At 46.5% G+C, this 23,270-nt stretch overlaps 1 protein-coding gene across 6 annotated transcripts in view; it reads right to left on the bottom strand.

Annotated features, from left to right (window-relative positions):
- Positions 1-23,270, bottom strand: part of adgrv1 (adhesion G protein-coupled receptor V1) — a 986,427-nt gene that overhangs the window by 553,442 nt on the left and 409,715 nt on the right. For all 6 annotated transcript variants that reach the window (XR_015078534.1, XM_085989059.1, XM_085989068.1 and 3 more), the window contains 4 exons: positions 19,232-19,352; positions 18,926-19,049; positions 18,207-18,345; positions 1,598-1,783 (listed from right to left, as the gene is read on the bottom strand). Coding sequence is in view for 5 of the 6 variants with exons in the window: in XM_085989059.1 (XP_085845185.1) it covers positions 1,598-1,783; positions 18,207-18,345; positions 18,926-19,049; positions 19,232-19,352 (570 nt within the window). In the remaining variant the exon portion in view is untranslated. The remainder of the gene's footprint in view (positions 1-1,597; positions 1,784-18,206; positions 18,346-18,925; positions 19,050-19,231; positions 19,353-23,270) is intronic.

Here is a 23,270-nt window from a genome sequence, read left to right on the forward strand (position 1 = left end):
CAAGGCATTGCCAGACCGGTAGCCATTGTACATCAGCATGCACAGGGGTGATAGGTGAAAGGGACTTGGTGCGAGTTAGGATTCGAGCAGCAGAGTTTTGGATGAGCTCAAGTTTATGTAAGGTGGGAGGCCTGCCAGGAGAGAGTTGGAATAGTCAAGTCTAGAGTTTCAGCTGTAGATGAGCTGATGCAGGGGCGGAGCCAGGCGATGTTATGGAGGTGAACGTAGGCAGTCTTGGTGATGGAGAGGATATATGGTCGGAAGCTCATTTTGGGGTCAAATACAGCACCAATGTTCTGAACAGTGGTCAGGGAGAGGGATAGAGTCGGTGGTTAGATAACGGAGTTGGTGGCGGGGACTGATGCTTCGGTCCTCCCAATATTGTTGGAAATTTCTGCTCATCCAGTACTGGATGTTGGACAAGCAGTGTGACAAATCCGAGACAGTGGAGGGGTTGAAAGAGGTGGTGGTGAGGTAGAGCTGGGTGTCATCAGTGTACATGTGGAATCTGACGTTTTTCGGATGATGTTGCCGAGGGGCAGCATACAGATGACAAATAGGAGGGGCCAAGGATAAATTCTTAGGAGATGCCAGAAGTAATGATGCGGGAGTGGGAAGAGAAGCCATTGCAGGCGATTCTCTAGCTACAACTGGATAGGTTATATGGAAACAGGATAGGGCAGACCCACCCAGCTGGACGACGGAGGAGAGGCAGTTAGAGGAGGATAGTGTGGTCAACCATGTCAAAGGTTACAGGCGGTTCGAGAAGGATGAGGAGGGATAGTTTACCATAGTCACACTCATATAGGATGTCATTTGTGACTTTGATAAGGGCCGTTTCAGTACTGCGGTGGTGCAGAAAACCTGATTGGAGAGAATCAAACATGGAGTCGTGGGAAAGATGGGCAGAGATTTGGGAGGCGACGACACGTTCAAGGACTTGTGGAGAGGAAAAGGAAGTTGGAGATGGGGCAATAGTTTGCAAGGACAGAAGGGTCAAGGGTGGATTCTTTAAGAGGGGTGATGATGGCAGATTTGAAGGGGAGGGGGCATTACCTGAGAAGAGGGAACCATTAACAATATCAGATGGATGCTAGGAAGGAAAGTTGGGTGATCAGCAGTTTAGTGGGATAGGGTCAAGGGAGCAGGAGGAGAAACTCTACCAATGTGAGTTTCTCGGTAGCTTGGTTTGGAAATTCTAAAACACGGTGTCATTGGGACAACCAGCTGACCCAAAAAATATCCCTATTGCTGAAGCAGATTTTTGAATGGCTTTTAATGGTTTATGAAATATTTTACAATTCTTCAACCTTATCTCAGCATTCCTTTTTTAAACTGTCTTAGTTTTTACCATTTGCTTAGGTTTCTTTTTAGCTTATGTTACTATTTTTCAGTCTCTTTCATAAATTCGTCCATGTCATCTCTTATTTATATTGCACGTGTATCAAATCACTCACTGTAAGGCACACAAATTTAGACATTATGCAAAACATCATTAGGTTAAAGGAATATAATCTACCTCAATTCATTTTAAATACATTTAAAACTCAATCTGCTGTTGATTATTCATTAAAAAATGTATTTTAAATTACAGCACCTGTTCTCCATTCTCAAAGGTTTGAAGGTGCTCAAGCGAGAATGCAAATTGACCATACGGAAAGTCACTGGCTGCCATGGTGATGTTAACAGAGTTTGATGTGTCGTTAATCACAGCACTACCACTGACTCCTGTCAGTTGAAATTGGTAATATTGCTTCTCTTCAGGAATATCATCATCTACTGCCTGAACAGCAAAAGTAGTTTTACAGCTAAAAGCTGAACATCTAAGCAGGTACAAATTCAACAGTATATACAAAATACAATAAACTGCAGATGCTGAAAATCTGTAACAAGAACAGAAAATGCTGGAAACACACAATAGGTCAGTCAGCATCTGTAGAGAGAACAGAGGAATTAATGTTTCAAGTGTGGGCCTTTAATCAGAACTGGAAGATATTACAAATGAACAACATTTAAAAAGGAATAGAACAGAGGAAAAATGGAAGGAAAAATTCACATACACATACACATATGGGAAGGAGCAATACACACACACACACACACACACACACACACACACACACAAAAAGAAATGACTTATAAAGTGCTTAAATGGAAAACAGGAGATATTTAAATGGCTGAAGTGCTATTAACATGAAACAATAAGAGACGTAATGACAGAAATTAAAGATATTTACAAGATACAAAGAACGTGTGAATAAGTGAGGCGGTCAGGGCAAGGCAGGTTTTTTAGGGGTTGTGGGTGGGAGGGAATGGATTGGTACTTGGGGGGACATTCCTTGGGAACACTGTGCTGGCACAGCAGTCTGCAGCCATGGCGCCGACCTACTTTTTTCTTTTCTCAGGCTGCAGCACTTCACCAGTTTTTTTGGTTTTGGTTCTACAGGAAACTCTTGTTTAAACGGCACCTAAATATCCGGAATTCTCTATTAACCAGCAAAATTCTCGCTTCGAAAACAACACCTCAATAACCGGCAATGTTGCCGAGTCCGAGTCCAAGTCTCCTGCGGTGGCCGAGTTAGTCAGTGGGGTAGTTCTCCAAACTGCCACTACTCGGCTTCTTGGCGCTGTCGGAAGTCGGAACACCTCCAAACCCCTGTAACAGGAGTCTGACTCTCCCGCGCTGCCGGTAGTCTCTTCTGATCCGCCATTTTACAGGGGTACTGTGTGTCTCCCACGCTGCTGGTAGTCATTGCATTGCATCATGGAAATCCCAAAAGTCGGTCCAAGCAAAAGGAAGAGAGTGGTGTTAACTTTAAAACAGAAAATCGACATATGCCAACGACCAGAAAGGGGAGAGAAGCGTATCAACATTATGAATGAATTCAAAATCGGTTCGTCAACAATCTACGACATCAAATCGCAGAAGGATAAGCTGCTCAAGTTTTATTCAAGCTCGGAGACATCTAAGAGTGTAGAGAAACGGCGTACGCTTCGTAAGCCTAAGCTTGAAGAGCTGGATACCGTGCTTTATGAGTGGTTTTCTCTTAAGCATTCAGAGGGTGTTCCGATTTCCGGACCCATGCTAATCGAAAAAGCGAAGGATTTCTACGCAAAGATGGAGCTCACTGACAAGTGTGCTTTCTCTGAGGGATGGCTAACGTGCTTCAAGGTACGGCACGGGATACGACGACTCGGTATTTCCGGGGAGAAGAAATCAGCTGATCACGACGCCGCAGAAGAATACTGCGATTATTTCAATCGGATTGTGCAGCAACATGATTTGTCGCCAGCACAGCTATACAATGCCAATGAAACTGGCTTATTTTGGAGGTTTTTGCCAGAATCAACGCTTGCTGGGGCTAGTGAGGCTAATGCTTCAGGTTACAAGAAAAATAAAGATCATGTAACCGTGCTAACATGTGCGAACACTGCTGGATCACACCGGGTTAAACTTCTTGTCATTGGGAAGTATAAAAATCCCCATGCATTTAAAAATGTGAGGCACTTACCTGTTGAGTACAAAGCTCAAAGAAATGCTTGGATGGATAAGGAAATCTTTTCGAATTGGTTCCATCATATTTTTGTTCCATCTGTGAGGGAACATTTCCGTAGAATAGGGAAACCTAAAGATAGCAAATGCATTTTATTGCTTGATAATTGTAGAGCCCATCCGCATGAATCCGAGTTGGTTTCGGGAAATATTTTCACCATTTATTTGCCACCAAATGTAACATCTCTCATACAACCCATGGACCAGGGCGTTATCCAAAATCGCAAGTGTCATTACAAGAAAGACTTCCTATGTAAACTGCTAAGCCAAGGTGACAATATTCACGCATTTCAGAAGGAATACAATCTTAAAGATGCCGCCCTAGAAATTCAGTATCGCCACGTTTGGGGCGTTATAGTCGAGCAGGCGCGAAATTTAGCGCCCGGCGCAAATTATCGCCACCTTCAGCTAAACTGACCTGCTTCGCCCCAAGAGGTGCTTGGAGTGCTAAAGCAGGCGCTGCACGACTGTCCTAAGGTGCTAAGCCGGAGAAGCGAGGCGCTACCACCGAGGGCGGGCGCAGCGCAGGTGCGGCCAGTTAGCGATTGCAGGCAGACACGCTGGCGCTGGTCAGCTCTTAAAGGGGAGGGTCGATCTTGGATTGCAGCCACACCCTGCACATCGGAGCCCTGATTCTCGGCCTAGACAGACCTGCTGCCACATTCTAACGCCTAGGACCATGGAGAGGGCCAGGGAGCGAGCGCAGCGGTTCAGTGAGGGGGCCCTGCAGGTTCTGGTTGGCGCAGTGGAGTGCAGGCGATCTATCCTGTTTCCGGACAGTGGCAGGAGGCCACTGCCCACCGACTACCGCAAAGCTTGGAGGGAGGTGGCTCACAGAGTGACCTCCAGCAGCATGGTGCCGAGGACCCCTGTGCAATGCAGAAAGAAGTTCAATGACCTCACTCGGGTCGTCAGGGTGAGTACCCTTTTCAGTATCCTCTTCATCCCTGCATGTGCACCTCACTTTATGGCCAAAGGGTCCTGAAAGCCCCAATGCCCAGCCCTCATCCAACACCTATGGGCCTTTCATGAAACTCACACGCACATTCAGCACTTTACACACTAAGGGCTATTCGACCATAGGAGGCAGTGCAGCCAAGATTAGGGCTTCACACTGTAAGGGCTATTCGACCATGGGAGGCAGTGCAGCCAACATTGGGGCTTCACACTGTAAGGGCTATTCCACCATGGGAGGCAGTGCAGCCAAGATCAGGGCTTCACACTGTAAGGGCTATTCCACCATGGGAGGCAGTGCAGCCAAGATCAGGGCTTCACAGTGTACTCAGAGCCCGTCCTTTCTCTTGCAGGGCAAGCTGGCCCATAACAGGAGGCAGGAGCAACGGACCGGGGGAGGCTGGCCTCACCTTAAAGACCTCAGCGATCTGAAGCAGCGAGTCCAGCGCATTATGGCAGGCCGGATGATTGGCCCCGTCGCCACTGGAGATGCCGACCCCGTTCTGGACAGCAATGGTAAGGTCATCACCTTTTGTCCTCTTTCCTTCCACTTGTGCCTCACACCAGCATCCTTTGCCACTATCGAACCAATACAGTGCATTGCAGCACTCATGCCTCCCTCGCTGCCGCCCTGTCCTCACGCTAAAGCAACTCTTGTACCTCCCTGCTTTCAGATGGTGAATCGCCAGGTGAGGAGGCGGGCCCTCAAGCTACCACTGTGACTGATTCTGAAGGCGAGGAGAAAGAGGAAGCCGGACCATCAGTGCCACCCTCAGCCGAGGCAGCCCATGGCCATAATGGGGACACGTCTTCCCTGGCGGGGAGCAGGAGGGAAGGGTCTGAGGAGGGTGAAGCTCCGGGGCCCAGGGGGCTGCAGCAACGCGGGGGGGGGTAGGGAAGCTCGGCGGCCTTCTCCCCAGAGGGAGAGTCTGGCCTCCAGTCCTGCTACAGTGAGCGCAGAAGAGGTGTGGCTCCTCGCTGAAATGGGCGCCCAGGCGGAGCAGAGGCACACTGAGCTCATGGCTGCAGTGGCAAGGATGCCCAAATCCATTGAGTCACTGGCAAGGAGTGTCCAGGATTTCGGTGCAGCACAGGCAAGGAGTCTGCAGGTCTTCGGTGCAGCACTGGCAAGGAGTCTGCAGGACTTCGGTGCAGCACAGGCAGCACAGGCGGCTTCCACGCAAGTGCTTAGTGGTGCAATGCAGTCAGTGGCTGGTCTGATGCAGGCACAGATTGAGGCCACATGAGCATTGACTGCTGCCACCCTCGCTGCATCGGGCACGAATCGCCGGGGCCCTCGCTGCGCCGCAGAAGGCCAGCAGTCTGTGCTTCAGCAGATTGCTCCGTATGCTATAGTGCTGCCCCGTGGGAGTGCTAGTGTGTCGTCTGACCAGCGAGTGCCTGTCCTCTGTCAGGATGGCAGCATTCCTGCTGCCAACACTGTCACTTCTCCACTGCAGCTGCCACCACCCATAGGACAGACTGCTGCCGCCCATGCAGAGTTGGAGCAGTCAGCAGCCGGGCCCTCCAGGCCCAGAGCTGGTCCAGGCCGTCCCCCAAGGGCATCTGCCGACTCAGTTTCTGACACTCAGCAGCCTTCCCCCAGCCTTGCTGCAGCCGCTGGGGTCCCATTGTGGAGGAGCTGCAGGGTGGGAAGGGGCCAATCTCGCAAGCGAAGCAGATCACCCTCGAAGGGCAAAAAGTAGGCGGTGTGGCAAAATGCTGTTAATTTTTTTAGTGAAGGCCGAGGATCGTGGTCATTTTTTGTTTACTCTTTTGTTCATTGTCTCCAGGTTGTGAGAGCCAGTTATGTGTCTGACTGCTTTTTTGGGGTTTCTCTCTATTACTTTGTCATGCGGGAAGGGCACACAGTTTGTTAAATAAAGAAGTGTCTTTATTCAGATTGTGCATGTTTGCTCTTTTAACTATTTATTGCCTTGACCGGCTCAGGGTTTGCGGAACAGTTCCATTCATGTTCTTTCAATGGCACAAGCCATTCCCTCAGAGGGGGCCTAGAACTGACTTGCAATAAGCCGCTGACGGACGGCCCTTGCACTTTGTGCCTCCCTCCCGTCTTTGTGCTCCTCCTCCTCCTCCTCCTCCTCCTCCTCTGCTGGTGCTCCAATGTCTGCTGGCAGTGGCTGAGTCCTAAGGATTGCCAGGTTATGCAGCATGCAGCACACTACAACAAAATGGGAGACTCACTCAGGCGAGTACTGAAGGGCTCCCCCAGAAAGGTCCAGACAGTGGAACCGTTGCTTTAGCACGCCGATTGTGTGCTCAATGATGTTCCTGGTCGCTTGATGGCTCTCATTGTATCGTTCTTCAGCAGGGGTGCTGGGCGCACGGAGCGGGGTCATCAGCCAGGTGCACAGAGAATAGCCCTTGTCCCCAAGAAGCCAGCCTCCTAGGTGAGCCAGGGCTTCGAAAAAGTCTGCCACAGAAGTCTGGCGCAGGATGAAGGCATCGTGGCTGCTGCCTGGAAAGCGGGCATTGACAGCTAATATCAGCTGTCTGTGGTCACACACCAACTGCACGTTCAACGAATGGAACCCCTTCCGGTTGTGGTAATCCTCGGCATTCTGTTGCGGTGCCCGCAAAGCCACATGCGTGCAGTCAATGGTGCCCTGGACCATGGGGAAGCCCGCTATTCTTGCAAATCCCATTGCGCGCTCTTGCTGCTTGTCCAGAGTCATGGGGAAGGAAATGTACTGACGTCTCCTTTTAAAGAGGGCATTCGTGACGTGGCGGATGCAGCAATGCACCGCGAACTGGGAGACATTGGCAATGTCCCCAGTAGTGGATTGGAAGGAGCCAGTGGCATAGAAGTTGAGAGCCACTGTCACCTTCACTGCCACCGACAGAGACGTCCTGCTCCTCAGTTGAGGCTGCAGATCTGGCTGAAGCAGGTGGCAGAGCTCAGTGACCACCTCCCTGCTGAATCGAAGCCTCCGAATACACTGCTCCTCAGACATGTTGAGGTAGGAGAACTGTTGGCAGAATACCCTGGGAGGGTAAGGCCTCCTGTGCTGATGCCTGTTGGCCCTCCTCCGTCTCGCCATGATTGGCACTCTCTCTCGGCGTCTCTGAGCCCTCTCAATGCAATGGAGATACCCAACGTTTCCACCCATTGCAGCCCCCATAGTATGTGGCCACTCAAGGTTATGGCACTGAAAAATCAATCCAACTGCAAAGTTCTGGGCCGAAGCCAGAAGTACCTGTGCGAGCGCTGAGTCAATGCAGAAAGCTCACTCCCTTTGTCTCTCTGCAAATCTCTCTCTCTCTCACAGAAGGAGTGGTCCAAAAATGGCTGCCACTAAGAAGCCAGGAAGAGCCCCCTTTAAATAGCACCCCCCCAGCCACTGGGATCCGTTCCAGTCAACCAGTCGCTGGGAGCGCCAAGCGGAAAGGAGGGGGTGCCACTGAATTTCCGGTTCGGGGCGCCCCAAGGGCGTTGCACCATGAAATGACGTCAGGATCTGCGCGCGCAGCTGAGCGGGCGTTGCAGTTTTGCGCCGCCGCTAAATGTCCGCTCAATGTCGTGAGAGGCGCAGGTCTTGCCGTGCCCGGGTGCTAGCCGCTTCGCGCCCCACTTATCGCCCTCTTAAGGCGCTAACGGGTGGCGCAAACAACTGAATTTCTCCCCTGCCATCTTTAATGCTGCATGTTCCTGGAACTTGATAAAAGGTCACACTTTGAGACAAGCCTGGTGCAAATTGTGGCCTTCTGTAATGTTTGCTGAAGGTTCTTCTTCAGAGGAGGAATTTCATGGGTTCAATGTTCATCCCAAGAGGAGTACAATAATGGAAATGGCTGGCATGGTGAAAAATGTAGACCCAGCAAACCCTCTACGTCACCTCAGTGAAAGTGATATTGAGCAGTGGGTTGATGCAGATAGTGAAGTTGCTGTTGTGCATATGCTAAGTGATGATGAAATAATGGAGAATGTTTTGAATCCAAAGAAAGAAAAGGAAAGTGAGATGGAAAGTGAAGAGGATGAGATTTCTGAAGAGAAGAAGATTTCTTGGGCTAAAGCTGCAGAAGATTTTGCTTCATTCCTCAAATTTGCTGAAAGCCATTCTTGCTATTTTGCCCAAGAAGTTATGCACCTCCATATTCTGCATTCCACCTTTCTATAAAAAAGGCAAGAGTCCACTAAGCAAGCAGGCATCCGGGACATGTTTAGGAAAGCTTCCAAAAGAGTTGAAGCAGCGGAAGTGCCTGAAGAATCTGTTGAAGTGCATGATCCTGATGACCCAGCTGACATGGATATTCCTGATGAACCAGTTGACTTGGAATAAGTGTACAGTCAACCAAAGTGCTTTATACTGTACTGTACAGTCGTTTATAAGTTTTGTTTTACTGTTATGTAATTAAAGAGTTATGGATTACCCTCAACTGGCAGTACTGTACTTAATCAAGCATCTTCCACCATCCATTTAAAACATTCTGTAGGTGAGTACCCAATTACTGTATACTGCATATTTCTTGATTTTTAATTTTTCTTTGTTAAAAATAGCCTCGGTAGATAAACCTCTCTGTAGTGTATGTGCCTTTAAGAGCCCCTGTGTACTGTAATACCGGTAGTGACCACTCGGGTATATAAGCCTGTATAGCGTCTTGTATCTTTTCGTTCACCTCCAGACTTTGTTCAGTAAACACCTGTTAAACCAACTCCTGCATTCCGTGTCTCCATTAACACACGGATACAACAGTGGCGCCGAATTGGAAACGGACTTACCTGCAATTCGGCAGTACCTCAAGGAGATCGATTCCTCAGACAAAGGTCAAAGAAAAAAAAACCTGTGGTTTCACCAGCTAGCCGGGCTGGTGGCAGGTACTGCACTAATCCTTCCTGGGCGGTGGGCTGGGGCTCGATCGGGTGGCTCTGCAGCGGGGCCAAGCAGCGAGTCGGAAGGCGGAGGCAAACAGAGACGGAGGGTGGAGCACTCGGGAGACGGCCGGCGCTGCAAAGCAGGTCAGCATTCGGACCAAGCAGAGGGAGGGAAAAGTCCCAGAGAGTCCGGCGGGAACGAGTCTCCAACTATTAAAAATATCTGTGTAAATAAAAACCGCGGAGAACAGCGTTGTCAGCAGCGGCGGGAAAGCGCGGGAGGCGCCATTTTTTCTCGGCAGGGAAGAAAGGAAAGTGCGGGAGGCGCCATTTTTGATTTTCAGGATGCCTAAGACTGGCAATATTACTGCTTTCGATAGTGATATAGAGGATTGGACCATATATGTGGAAAGAGTGGAGGTATATTGCACAGCGAATGAAGTAGAGGATGATAAAAAGGCATTGGTACTTCTAAATCTGATGGGCGCAAGGACATACGGGCTGTTACGAAACTTAATCACTCCAGCCAAACCGATGGACAAGAATTTTAAGGAGATTGTTGATACCCTACAAGAGCACTTAAACCCAACACCGCTGCTGATAGCGGAACGATTCAAATTCTTCAGGAGGAATCAGCACAAGAATGAAAATAACGCTGATTACCTCACCGAATTAAGAAAGCTGTCAAAGCACTGCCAATTCGGGGCAGGACTGGCAGATTCTCTACGAGACAAATTTGTCTGCGGTCTCCTAAGTGAAGGAACACAGAAAAGGCTACTTTCTGAGAAAGATTTGACACTGGACAAGGCTTTCAGTGTGGCTGTATCATACGAAGCAGCAGCAAGAGGAGCTGCAGAGATACAGCAAAAGCCACAGGACTTCGGCACCCATGAAATGACACGGGGTTTCGAGAGATGTTATCGCTGCGGCAGATCCACCCATGACCAGAGGGACTGCTGGTTCAAGGACAAAGCATGCAGGCAATGCGGAAAGATGGGACACATTGCACGTGTATGCCGATCTGGAAACAAAAAATCCACTGACAGAAAAAAAATCAATAAGGAAAAGTACAGAAAGGTACAAATGATGGCGGACAGTAGCTCCGAAGACCAGAAGAGCGATAGCAACTCCGGAAACAAGAGACTAAGCTGTCTCAAATTACATAATGTAATTGCCAAAGAAGATTACCAGACCATTTGGGTTACCCTCACGATAGCGGGGTCCCCAGTCAAAATGGAGCTAGATACAGGATCAGCTCTGACCGTCATGAGTCGACGGGATTACGAGTGGCTATTTCCGCATATACCTTTGAAAGACACATCCATTGTCTTGAAGACATATACGGGGCAGAAAGTATACCCCAGAGGGAAAATAAGGGTGCCTGTTGTATACAACGGGAAGGAAATACAGAAGTTGTATTTATACGTTCTGCAAGATGGTGGTCCACCATTGTTGGGACGTGAGTGGATCAGAAAGATACGTTTAGACTGGCACTCCATTCAGGCACTGACGGTGACCAGTAAGAAAAAAAACGATGATGACGTCATACCTGGACGATTAAAAGAAATCTTGGCTAACGGCAAAGAAGTGTTTCAACAGGAACTAGGAACCCTGAAAGGCGCCACCGCCTCGATAAAAGTGGAAGATGCGGCAATTCCCAAGTTTTTTAAGGCAAAGCCGGTGCCATATGCAATTCGTCCAGCCGTCGAGGCAGAGCTGGAGAATTTGGAAAAAGCAGGCATGTTATCCAAGGTAGATTGGAGCGAGTGGGCAACACCCATCGTCCCAGTCATGAAGAAAACGTTGAATAATGATAAATCTGAAGAACAGAGAAAAGTTCGCATCTGTGGGGACTTCAAGGTGACTGTAAACCCGGTTCTTCACACGGTACAGTATCCTCTTCCGAGGATAGAAGATATTTTCGCCTCACTATCCGGAGGGAAACGTTTCACCAAAATTGACTTAGCACAGGCATATCTACAGATGGAGGTTGAGGAGGCCTCTAAAAAGTATCTCACGATAAACACACACAAAGGCCTCTACCAGTACAATCGACTGGTTTTCGGAGTGGCATCAGCTCCGGCTATCTGGCAAAGAGCTATGGAGCAAGTCCTGCAAGGGATTCCGGGGACTCAATGCTACCGAGACGACATCCTTGTAACAGGAGAAAACGACAACGAGCACCTTGCCAACTTGGAGCAGGTGCTCACGAGGCTGAGAGAACGGGGCCTACGAGCAAATCGCCCCAAATGCAAATTTTTCCAGAAACAAGTATCATATTGTGGCCATGTCATTAACGAAGAAGGGTTGCATAAGTCACCTGAAAAAATTGAAGCGGTCGTAAAGGCCCCAGCGCCTGAAAATGTCTCACAATTAAGGTCGTTCCTGGGATTAGTAAATTACTATCATAAATTTTTACCAAACTTGTCGACAGTTCTGCACCCGCTCAATGCACTGCTACAAACGGGAGTAGTTTGGAAATGGAGCGAAGACTGTAAACGTGCCTTCCATAAATGCAAAGGCTTGATCACGTCCAGGGAAGTGTTGGCTCATTACAACCCATCACTGCCAATCAGACTAGCGTGCGATGCATCCCCTTACGGCGTAGGAGTGGTATTATTGCATAGATTCCCTAATGGCTCGGAGCTGCCGATAGCTTTTGCGTCACGCTCATTGAACTCAGCTGAGCGTAACTATGCCCAGAACAACAGGGAAGCACTCAGCCTGGTGTGCGGAGTGAAGAAATTCAACCATTACCTACACGGACAAAAATTTACCTTGTTGACTGACCATCAACCCCTCGTCTCCATATTCAACCCTAAAAAGGGCGTTCCCATTATGACAGCGCAAAGGCTACAGAGGTGGTCCCTTTTCCTAGGGGCACACCAATATGACATAGAATACAAAGGATCAAAACAGCATGGGAATGCTGACGGTTTATCGCGCCTACTGTTGCCAACGGTAGAAGAGGCACCTACAGTGGACCCAGTGGAGATGTTCCACTCAACCATAGTAGAATGTCTACCAGTAACAAATTCTACCATTGAAAAGGAAACGAGAAATGACCCGACTCTCTCACGAGTCTACGATTTAACGGTGAAGGGATGGCCAGCACATGGCGAACCACTGTTGCCAGCATTCTCGCAAAGAAGAGAAAAGCTGTCAGTGTGCCGAGGAACCTTGATGTGTGGATCCAGAGTGGTGATTCCACCCAAACTCCAGGATAAAGTGCTAAAGGAGCTTCACGAGGGGCATCTGGGTGGAGTGAAAATGAAGAACCTAGCCAGAGCGTTTGTGTGGTGGCCAGGTATCGATGGAGACATCGAAGAAATGACCAAGAGCTGTCTAGGATGCCAGAAGGTCCAAAACGCCCTGTGGTGATTATTCTTTGTTTAGTAAGAAGTATTGTGATTGGTTGTTTGTTTCCTGAGATAATGTACCCCAGTAGATTTACCTCAGTGGTCGAAAAGGTACACTTCTCTTTATTGAAAGTTAAAACAACTTTTTCCGCAGCTTGAAGGAATCTTTCTAAATTAGAATCATGCTCCACCCTTGATTTGCCACACACCGTGATGTCATCTAAGTATGAAAAGGTGTCAGAGAGAGAGTTATCACTTATAAAAGCATCCATTGCCCGTTGAAAACAAGCAACACCATTAGTAACACCAAATGGTATTCGGCAAAACTGATACAGCTTTCCACCAGCCTCAAAGGCCGTATATGGTTGATCCTTCTTAACAATAGGAATCTGATGATAAGCACTCTTTAGGTCAATAGTGCTAAAAACCTTATACTGAGATACTTTATTGATAAGCTCATCAATCTTAGGCAAAGGGTACGCATCTAATTGAGTATACCTATTAATAGTTTGGGAATAGTCTGTCACCATTCGTTTCTTATGTCTCTCGTTAGTCGTGACAACTACCTGTGCCCGCCAAGGCGAACAACTAGGTTCAATGATTCCTTCCAATAAGAGACGTTGAACTTCAGAATTAATAAATTCTCTATCCTGACTGCTATACCTTCTTGACTTGGTAGCAATTGGCTTACAATCCGGCATCAAATTGGAAAAAAGTGATAATGGAGAAATGGATAAAGAGGTTAATCCACAAATAGATAAAGGTGGCTTAGTCCCTCCAAATGAAAGACTGAGAGACTCGTGTAACTGAAGCACATCATGACCAATCAAAATATCCGCACAGAGATTAGGCAAAACAGATAGGCGTATATCAGTATACGTATTACCTAGAAGAATCAATTTCACAAGGCAACAACCAGCTACTTGTGAAGTGAGAGTCGTCTGAGCCATACACACCTGATAGGAAACAGGCGAGATTTTCAAATGCTTCTCCTTTGCAAACTGAAGACTTATAAAACTCTCGGTACTGCCCGTATCTATAAGGGCTTTCACTTCCAACCCATTAACTTGGGCCGTAACTATAGCTTTGTTTAGGCCATGAGCAAATGCAGCAGAAATTGATGCAATAAACGCCCTATCTAAAGGCTGAATATTCACAGAGGAGGTAATTGAACCTGATGATTTACACACATGTGCGTAATGACCTCTCTTGCCGCATTTACTACACACAGCCTCCCGAGCAGGACACTTCAGACGAGGGTGCCGGACGTTCCCACAAAAATAACACTTCTGAATCCTAGAGGCAACAGCCGCTGAAGTAGAAACTGTTTCAGAATCTAGTAAACCACTCCTATTAAGTCCACATAATTCCTTTTCATCCGGAACTGCCGAAACCACAGTCACAGGCCGATTAAAAAGAGCATAAGAATCCGAACTTCTCTGAGCCACATCCAATATAGAAGCTTGCTCAAAAGCACTCTCAAGATCCAAAGTCTTATTTTCTAACAACCGCTGACAAATTGATCTAGACAGTAATCCATTAATAAAAGCATCCCGTACCGATTCTTCTTTATATTCTTCAGCCGTCACGGCCTTATAATTACAGTTAACACTAAGGCACCGAAGTGCTTGTAAATAAGTATCCAAAGATTCTCCCACCTGCTGCCTACGGGCAGATAGAAGGTGACGTGCAAATACCTCATTCTTTGGTGATTATTCTTTGTTTAGTAAGAAGTATTGTGATTGGTTGATTGTTTCCTGCCTTGGGATATATTCTGTAATCTCATTGGTAGTTGATGTCATGTGATTTGTGGTGGCCATCTTAAATTCAGTTCTTTCCAGCCTTTAGTTGGGACTGGGTGTTGAAAGATGTGCTACAGGATTTTTAAGTTAATAAAGCCTAGATTAGAAAGGCAAATCTATTCTTCATTTCAATTTATTAACTTAAAAATCCTGTAGCACGTCTTTCAACACCCAGTCCCAACTAAAGGCTGGAAAGAACTGAATTTAAGATGGCCACCACAAATCACATGACATCAACTACCAATGAGATTACAGAATATATCCCAAGGCAGGAAACAAACAACCAATCACAATACTTCTTACTAAACAAAGAATAATCACCACATTCCCCACCACAAGCCCCTCTACATCCATGGGAGTGGCCCTCATCTCCATGGCAAAGGGTACATATCGACTTTGCTGGTCCATTTATGGACTCAATGTTCTTAATCGCGGTGGATGCACACTCCAAGTGGCCGGAGGTAATAAAGATGTCCTCCACCACCACGGAAAAAACCATCACAGTATTAAGGACCATATTTGCCAGGAATGGGCTGCCTGAACAGATCTGTTCTGATAATGGACCGCAATTTGTGTCCGAAGAATTCAGGAAGTTCTTAAAAAACAATGGGGTTAAGCGCTACACGTCCGCCCCATACCATCCCGCCACCAATGGATTAGCTGAAACGTTTGTCCAGACCTTCAAGAAGGCCATAAAGGCCATGGGTAATGAAGACATAAATCTACAACATAAGGTAGATAACTTCTTGTTTGCATACAGGAATGCAACACATGTGGTTACAAACCAAACTCCCGCCATGATGTTTTTCAATAGAAGACTAAGATGCCGGCTGGATTTGATCAAGCCAAACATCAGAAGGGACGTAGAGAACCGGCAATTTCAAGGCATGAATGAAAGGCCAACTAGAACCTTCCAGATAGGTCAACAAGTTTTGGCCCGGGACTACCGTACCAAGAAATGGCAGCCTGGAACTATTTGCACACGACTAGGACCGCTGATGTATACCGTGGACATTGGTGAAAGCATAATAAGGCGCCATGCTGACCAGATCAAAGAGTCATCCAAAAAGGGACAACCTACACCACAACTCTATACGCCTAATGATGAAGCAGAGATACCCATAGTTTCTACCTCCAATACTGGAACCAGATGAACCCGACACTGGCATTCAAGCCGAATCGACCTTGCCAAAAGAACCTACTACACCACTGAAAACTACTACACCACCGAGGCGTTATCCGGACCGAGTCAGGAAGCCTCCAGAGAGACTGACTTATAATTGATTAACTGCAGCAAATGTGTAGATTATTGTTCTTGTAAACATGTTAATTAATGATTACTTAAAATGTTATGTACTAATTATCTAAAAGGGGAGGAATTGTAGTGTATGTACCTTTACGTGCCCCTGTGTACTGTAATACCGGTAGTGACCACTCGGGTATATAAGCCTGTATAGCGTCTTGTATCTTTTAGTTCACCTCCAGACTTTGTTCAGTAAACACCTGTTAGACCAACTCCTGCATTCCGTGTCTCCATTAACACACGGATACAACACTCTCCGTCATCCGGAAATTTTGATAAACCGGCAACACGCCGGTCCCGTCGGTGCCGGATAAAAAAGAGTTTCCTGTACTTGCAATACACATCGCCTCCTTCGGATTTTTAGTGTTCTCTGTATCTCAAACGTCTTTGATTTCTCTCATTATGCCTTCTATTGACTTATGTTAATATCATTTCAGCCATTTTTTCCCCTTCTCCCTTCCCTTAATACTGTTCATCTGCAGTGTCTTCTAGTTCTGAAACATTGGCCGGAATTTTCCGGGGTGCTGGTGGACACAATCGGTGGCGGGTCGGGTGTGAAAGTTGTAATTTTTGACAGCGGGTCGGGAACTTGCTGTCATCTCGCTCCCATGTGCCTTTCCCCCGTCGCTTCTGTCATCGCGGAGCTGGCCTGACCGGCAGCGTGGGCGACCCAATTGAAGTAATTATCAGGTAGGTTACAAGCACTTAAGAGCCTTTTTTCACTTACATTTTAAATTTCCCTGCATGGCTACGGGATTCACACAACTCGGGGACCACGTCTGTCAACCTGAGGCGGGAGTTCCGTGGCCATTGCTCCAGCTGATTACTTGACAGAATTAGTTGTGCAGTAAAAGCTGCCACCTGACAGATCATCACCTTCCTCAGGCAGAAGTTGTTGCTCAGTCCATTTCCAGATTCTGCAGGCTGCAAGTGTTTCCAGCAAAGTCTCCATCCAGTGTCACCTCATTGGTAGAACTCTCTCACCATTGACAGATTGCTTCTGTCATCTGTACTTCACCTGCCATCTATTCCATCAACATGGGTGCCGTTTATACTGTCTCACCTTGGTTCTCAGAATCGGACCACGATGAGCCCCAACACCAGCAGCACCAACAATACCAACCTTCTCCGCAATCACCTGATGCTGCACAGGACACAGGGCATCAGCACCCAAGCACATTGCTGCCAGGGCTGGCTTCATCATGGCCAGATTTAGTTAACTTTACACTGTACACCCATATGGCTGCCACATGATGTGCCAGGTTGGCACCACCCACACCAACACCATAAAGCATGCAAACAATGACCAATTCATTGGTTTGACACTCATCACCATTGCGGGAGGTACCATTATGTCTCACCATTCACTGCAACTCACTAAGCCACTTCCAAAGGTGCACACAAGACTGGAAAGTGTTGAAAATAAAGATTTTTATGTTTGACACATTAACAGAAACTTTACATAAACATTGGATAAAACACCCAAGTGGCTACCCATGTCTGCTGTTAGTTGGTACGATTGCACTAGGATGAGGGTGAGTGTGAGGGATGGCTAGTGAGATGGGGATGTGATAATGTAGATAGAGAGGGATGGGTGGAGGTGCAAGGTATGTTGGTGCGAGTAAGGAATTGCAAGAGTAGGGTATGGAAGACAGAGTGATGGGGATGTGATGAGAGGCACAGCAGGATGCAGTTGAGTGTGGCTTTGTACTTACGTTTCCTGATCTAATGAGATCATTGAAACGTTTGCAGCACTGGAGGGAATCATTGGAGAACCTGGATGCAGCCTGCACCTCTGTGCAGTCATTGTCAGTGATTGCAGCACTCCAATGCTGTAGTACACTGACAGCACGATGTTAGATTAAACTTCAAATGTAATGTGGTCATGGTCCCTTTAAAGATCTCGGCTGAAAAACGCGTTATGAATGACCTACTCCATCTCATTGGGCCGGGTAACGTGCTGGGCGGGCTTAATAGGCCTCATTAAGGTAAGTTCATTTTCAACAGCAGGATGGAGCCATCAGCGGAGTCGCGACCCACCATGGACACGGCCCGCACTGGACCCACCCAGGTGGGCAAAATTCCGGCCAGTGATTCGTTTTTCTCTTTAAAGATACTGACTGACCTGCTGAGTGTTTCCAGCATTTTATATATTTGTTGTGAATTCAACAGTATCTTAACTTACATTATTAAGCTTTAAGTAGCGTTAAGCTATTTATCTGCGAATGTGATAATGTGAGGATCAGCAGTTGCAATCCTGACCATTTCCCTCCCCCCCCCCGCTTAATACAGGGCATTGAGACCAACTGTGGCAACTTTACTGCCACACCGGCTAAGATCAGCTAATTCACCGCAAACTTCCTGGTCTGACCGATTTCAGACTTTATTCAATCTCTTGTACCTGTAGCAAAATGGTGGCAGATGACTGCCTGTCACGCATTAGAAGTGTTCCGCCTATTTCGGAAAATTCATTCAGAAGTGCTGGAGTTATGATCCAGTTAACTGTAACTTCACCAAAAATTCCTGGACCACGCACTAATCTGTAGCAAAATAAAAAGTGTTAAATATTTTTCTACCAAACATTATAAATAGTTGTACTTGCTAATTTACGAATGCAAGTACATTCTAAAAATTATATAAAGGAGATCCTACCTCTTTTTTGTCAACAACAAAATCAAACCAATCTATAACGATCATGGTGAATGGGCGCATGTATAAAATGCCATGTTTACAGTACTTTGATTTTTGTTTTGAGACTACAAGTTAGTGTGTGTCCTGTGATGACTTCATGTAATATATAGCCCACTGTAACATCCAAATTTGTATCTATGCATGATTTCCGAGGAGGAATGATTACAAGATGTGTGCTCATCAATAGATGCCCTATTTCAATCAGATAGCTCTAGTAATGCATACCTAACATCACTAAACATTGTAAACGGGACCTACAGGAGCTGTACCTTAAAATAGTGAAAAAGATATATAATTGACATCTTAATGAAATGCAATTTCTGCTTTAAAAAAAAACTTGGTGCCTGAAACATTTTAAGAATGGATTGATCAACTTATCTGTTAATCTTCATGGTTTCTGCAAAAAGTGATTTCATAAGTCCCACATACACTATTAGCGCAGTCCCATTGTAGCTGCTGACTGGTTCTCCAATTAGAATATGTCTGGTTGATGCAGCTATGGCAATCACCCCAGATGCTGCACTGTCACCCAAAATAATGATCGTGGTACTTCCTGTGGAAGAAACATTCGTCTGACAAAGCAGAAAGAATAACACAGAGGCAATTTTGTTTTCTAAATGTAAAACCACGAAAAGCTCTTATTTCAGTTTATCTACATTTGTTTCTATTTATTGTTAAAACTGTTGCACGTATCAATTAATCTGACACACTTACCAATTAATCTGACACACTTACCATATACAGCTGATATTTCTGCATTATTAGTGGCAGATACCAGCCGAATCATATATTGTTCTTCTCCCTCCAGAACAGCGTCTGGATAAATGTGTAAAACAAGTGTCTTTTTGGTCTCGGTCTAACATAACAAAAGTGAAACAGGTTACTAACCTTTAGGGCAAAGTAAAATTTTTGTTCATATACAGATGCAACTTCTTGTGTATTTAGTTTGACATTATCTATAAATGTGCAGTTGATGGCAAGTTATGAATCTCTTCTATGCCCTGATGGTAAAATGCCGAGCCAAGACCAGGCTCTTCCCCAGGGGGTCACAGAAGGTTAATTTGACCAAATATCTCCTAAATAAATGGCAGCCTTGCAGAGGTTTATGGACAGGTCGTCTATTTACCCACTCTTGGAGACATTGAATGATTTGTGGTATGCAGAGATCTAAAGAAAAGGAAGAACAATGGGGCAAAAAAGTGCCGTCAATGGATAAATATGTATTGCAACTATTTCCTGGTTGCTTCGTATCTGAGGAGTCAAGAGTCTGGCAAAATAAGATGGGGGTAAATTTCCGGGCACGTTCTTCTATTCATCTGCCATAACTTTGGTGGAAAAGCCACAGAAACAATATGGTCATAGATCAAAGATTAAAAAATGGATTTTTAGGTGGGGGGGGGGGCGGGCACAGTATAATCCAGACGTCCTAATTATGGGAGGGAAATGGAAGGGGAAATCTGTAGACAGATCACGGAGGTGAGTAAGAATAACAAAAGATTTTAATTACCCACTCATTGATTGGGGCAGGGAGCGAGTAAACAGAGAAAAAATAATTAAATTCTTAAAATGTCTGCAGGACTCCTTCTTCAAGCAATATGTTTGGATGTCTACAAGGGGAGAAGTATTGCTAGATATGGTTATGGGTAATGAAATAGATCAGGTAGATGAGTTAAATGTGAGTGAGCACCTCAATAAGAGTGACCATAATTTGATAAGATTTAAGGTCCAAATGCAAAAAGAAAAAACAGGGCAGATTTTGGAAAGATAAGAAGTGAGCTAGCTGAGGTGAGGTGGAAAATAAATTGGTACACAGGATTTTAATTTAAAGAGATTGCAATGTTGCAGAATAAATATATACCATAATAAAATTGAGGCTACTTCAAGTTTCAAAAATGCTATGGATAAATAAAAAGGTTAGATATAAAAATAAAAATTGAAGAAGAGAACTGGAGTGTTGGTAATGTAATACCCATTTTCCAAAATGGAGGCATAGTTAACCGAGGTAATTACAGACCAGTTTAATATTTATTGTAGGGAAAATTTTAGAATCTTTAATTAAAGATGGAATTATTAAAAAATCTACTGAGGAAGAGGTAAATCTGAATTGGTTAAAAGCCTGTTAAAAGATATTATAATAAATAAAAGGAAAGTATTATGTGAGTTAGTAAAGGAGGACAGGGTGCTGGGACCTGATGGGATGCAACCAATAACCCTGAGGGAAAAGGGGGAAAATGTAATAGAGGGCCTAGAAATTATGGGCTGGATTTTGCCAATGGGGAGCTTTTGGAGGCGGGTCTCCCACTTGTCGGGTTTCAGTCCCGCCTCCACCAACTTCTGGCCAACCCACACTATTTTCCCTTGATTGACCTTGTTAAGCCCGCCCAGCAGCCTTAGCAGGCCAATTAAGGGAAAGCCGGTTACAGAGAACATCAACGTATGACGTTTCATCTGTCAAAAATTATTTGAAGCTGTCAAACAGTGACATTCTCTGTAATTTGATGAGTTCTTGAATTCAAGACCTCATCAAACCTCTTTCTTTTGTAGAAATTAGATGCATTGCTGCATTGGATAATGCAACAGCCATCTGTCATCTCTACCACGGAGGTGCGAGACTCTCTGCATACCCACCAATTGAAGCCTGCAGGAAGAAACAAAGGTAAGTACACTTTTTCTAACACTTTGCACTTACCTCAGATACTCACCTCTCCACACTTTCACCCATCACTCACCTCCACAGCACACTTTTGGACCCCTCCGACCCCCGCAGACCCACTACTCACCTCAGTGACCCTGGCAGGTTTCAGAGCCTTAAGGAGCCCGCACTTGTGTGGGCAAAATGGTGATAAGCCTATTTTCTGCCTGTTAGCTACCTGTTAACAGGCAGTTAAGTGGCTTTAATCCCTTCCCGCCTCCAAGGAGACGGGACCCGGCGCGGGACGGCTACCTGCCTCTTGGCAAGATGGCATGGCATGGAGGCGGGTTGAGCACCCGCCCCCAAATTCTGCCATTTTCCAGGCAGTCCCGCCTCCAAACCCGCCTCCCCAGGTCTGGCAAAATCCAGCCCTATATCTTAGGGTTCTATTGAGTGTAGATGTTTGCTGACAGACTGGACAGCAGCCAATGTATATCCATTGTCAAAAAGGGGATAAAGCTAACCTAGGTAATTACAAGACAGTTAGTTTAATATCTGTGGTAGAGAAAATTCTGTAATTTTTAATTAAAGATGAAATTAATAAGTATCTAGATGAAGAGAAAATAAGTAGAGGCAGCCAACACGGATTTCAGAAAAGAAGATCATGCTCGACAAACTTCATAGAGTTCTTTGAGGAGGTGGCAGATATGGTAGATGGGGAAATGCAGTGGATGTGGTGTACATGGACTTTCAGAAAGCCTTTGACAAGGTCCACAAAGGAGACTACTGGAGAAAATTAAGTAGAATGGAATGAGTGGGAGGATAGCAAATTGTATTAAGAACCGGTTAAAAGGGAGGAAACAGAAAACAGGAGTTACGGACATTTTCTCAGAGTGGTGGAAGAAAGTAGCAGTATCTCACAATGATTGGTTCTAGGACTGTTCCTGTTCACTGTGTACTTCAATGGGTTGGATATAGGCAAGAGGGAGTGGTGTCCAAATTTGCAGATTATACTAGCATAGGAAGCATAGTAAATAAATCTGAGGACCAAAGAAAACAGCAAGGGTATATTGATAACTAGCTGGAGTGCCCAGCGGTGCCGAGGGTTTTTTGAGGGCATGTTGTTGTTGGAAGAGAGACAGAGAGAGACTGGGGGGAGAAGAGAGAGACTGGGGGGGAGAGAGCGACTGGGGGGAAGGGGGGAAGAGAGTGACTGGGGGGAAGGGGGGGAGAGAGCGACTGGGGGAAGAGAGAGAGAGACGGGGGGGGAGAGAGAGACTGGGGGAAGGGGGGAGAGAGCGACTGGGGGAAGAGAGAGAGAGACAGGGGGGGAGAGAGAGAGGGAAAGAGAGAGGGAGAGGGAGAGAGAGAGAGAGAGAGAGACTGGGGGGAGAAGAGAGAGAGAGAGACTGGGGGGGAGAGAGAGACTGGGGGGAGAGAGCGACTGGGGGGACGAGAGAGAGAGACTGGGGGGGAGAGAGAGAGAGGGAAAGAGAGAGGGGGAGGGAGAGAGAGAGAGAGACTGGGGGGAGAAGAGAGAGATGGGGGGAAGAGAGAGAGAGAGACTGCTGGATTTAGTTCAGGATTAGCCTGGAGAGAGAGGGGGGGGAAGGAGCGCCTCAGGCCTGGCCCGATGGACCCCTGCGAAGGAAGGAAGGAAGAAGGCGAGCTCTCCCTCCCTCTCCCACCCCCTCACTCTTTCCCTCCCTCACCCTCTCTCTCTCCCTCCCCCTGTCTCTCCCTGCTTTACTCTCTCTCCCTCCCTCCCCTCTCCTCTCCCTCCCTGCCCCTCTCCTCTCCCTCCCTCCCCCTCTCCTCACCCTCATAAGAACATAAGAAGTAGGAGCAGGAGTAGGCCATACGGCCCCTCGGGCCTGCTCCGCCATTCAACAGGATCATGGCTGATCCGAATCTAGACTCACGTCCACTTCCCTGCCCTCTCCCCGTAACCCCTAATTCCCTTATCTGCTAGGAAACTGTCTATCTCCATTTTAAATTTATTTAATGTTGCAGCTTCCACAGCTCTCTGGGGTAGCAAATTCCATAGATTTACTACCCTCTGAGTGAAGAAGTTTCTCCTCATCTCAGTTTGGAAAGCGCAGCCCCTTATTCTTAGATTATGCCCCCTAGTTCTAGTCTCAC

Source organism: Somniosus microcephalus, chromosome 1, assembly GCF_052327205.1.
Source record: "Somniosus microcephalus isolate GS21.2 chromosome 1, FLI_Smic_1.0, whole genome shotgun sequence".
NCBI classification, from domain to species: Eukaryota; Metazoa; Chordata; class Chondrichthyes; order Squaliformes; family Somniosidae; genus Somniosus; species Somniosus microcephalus.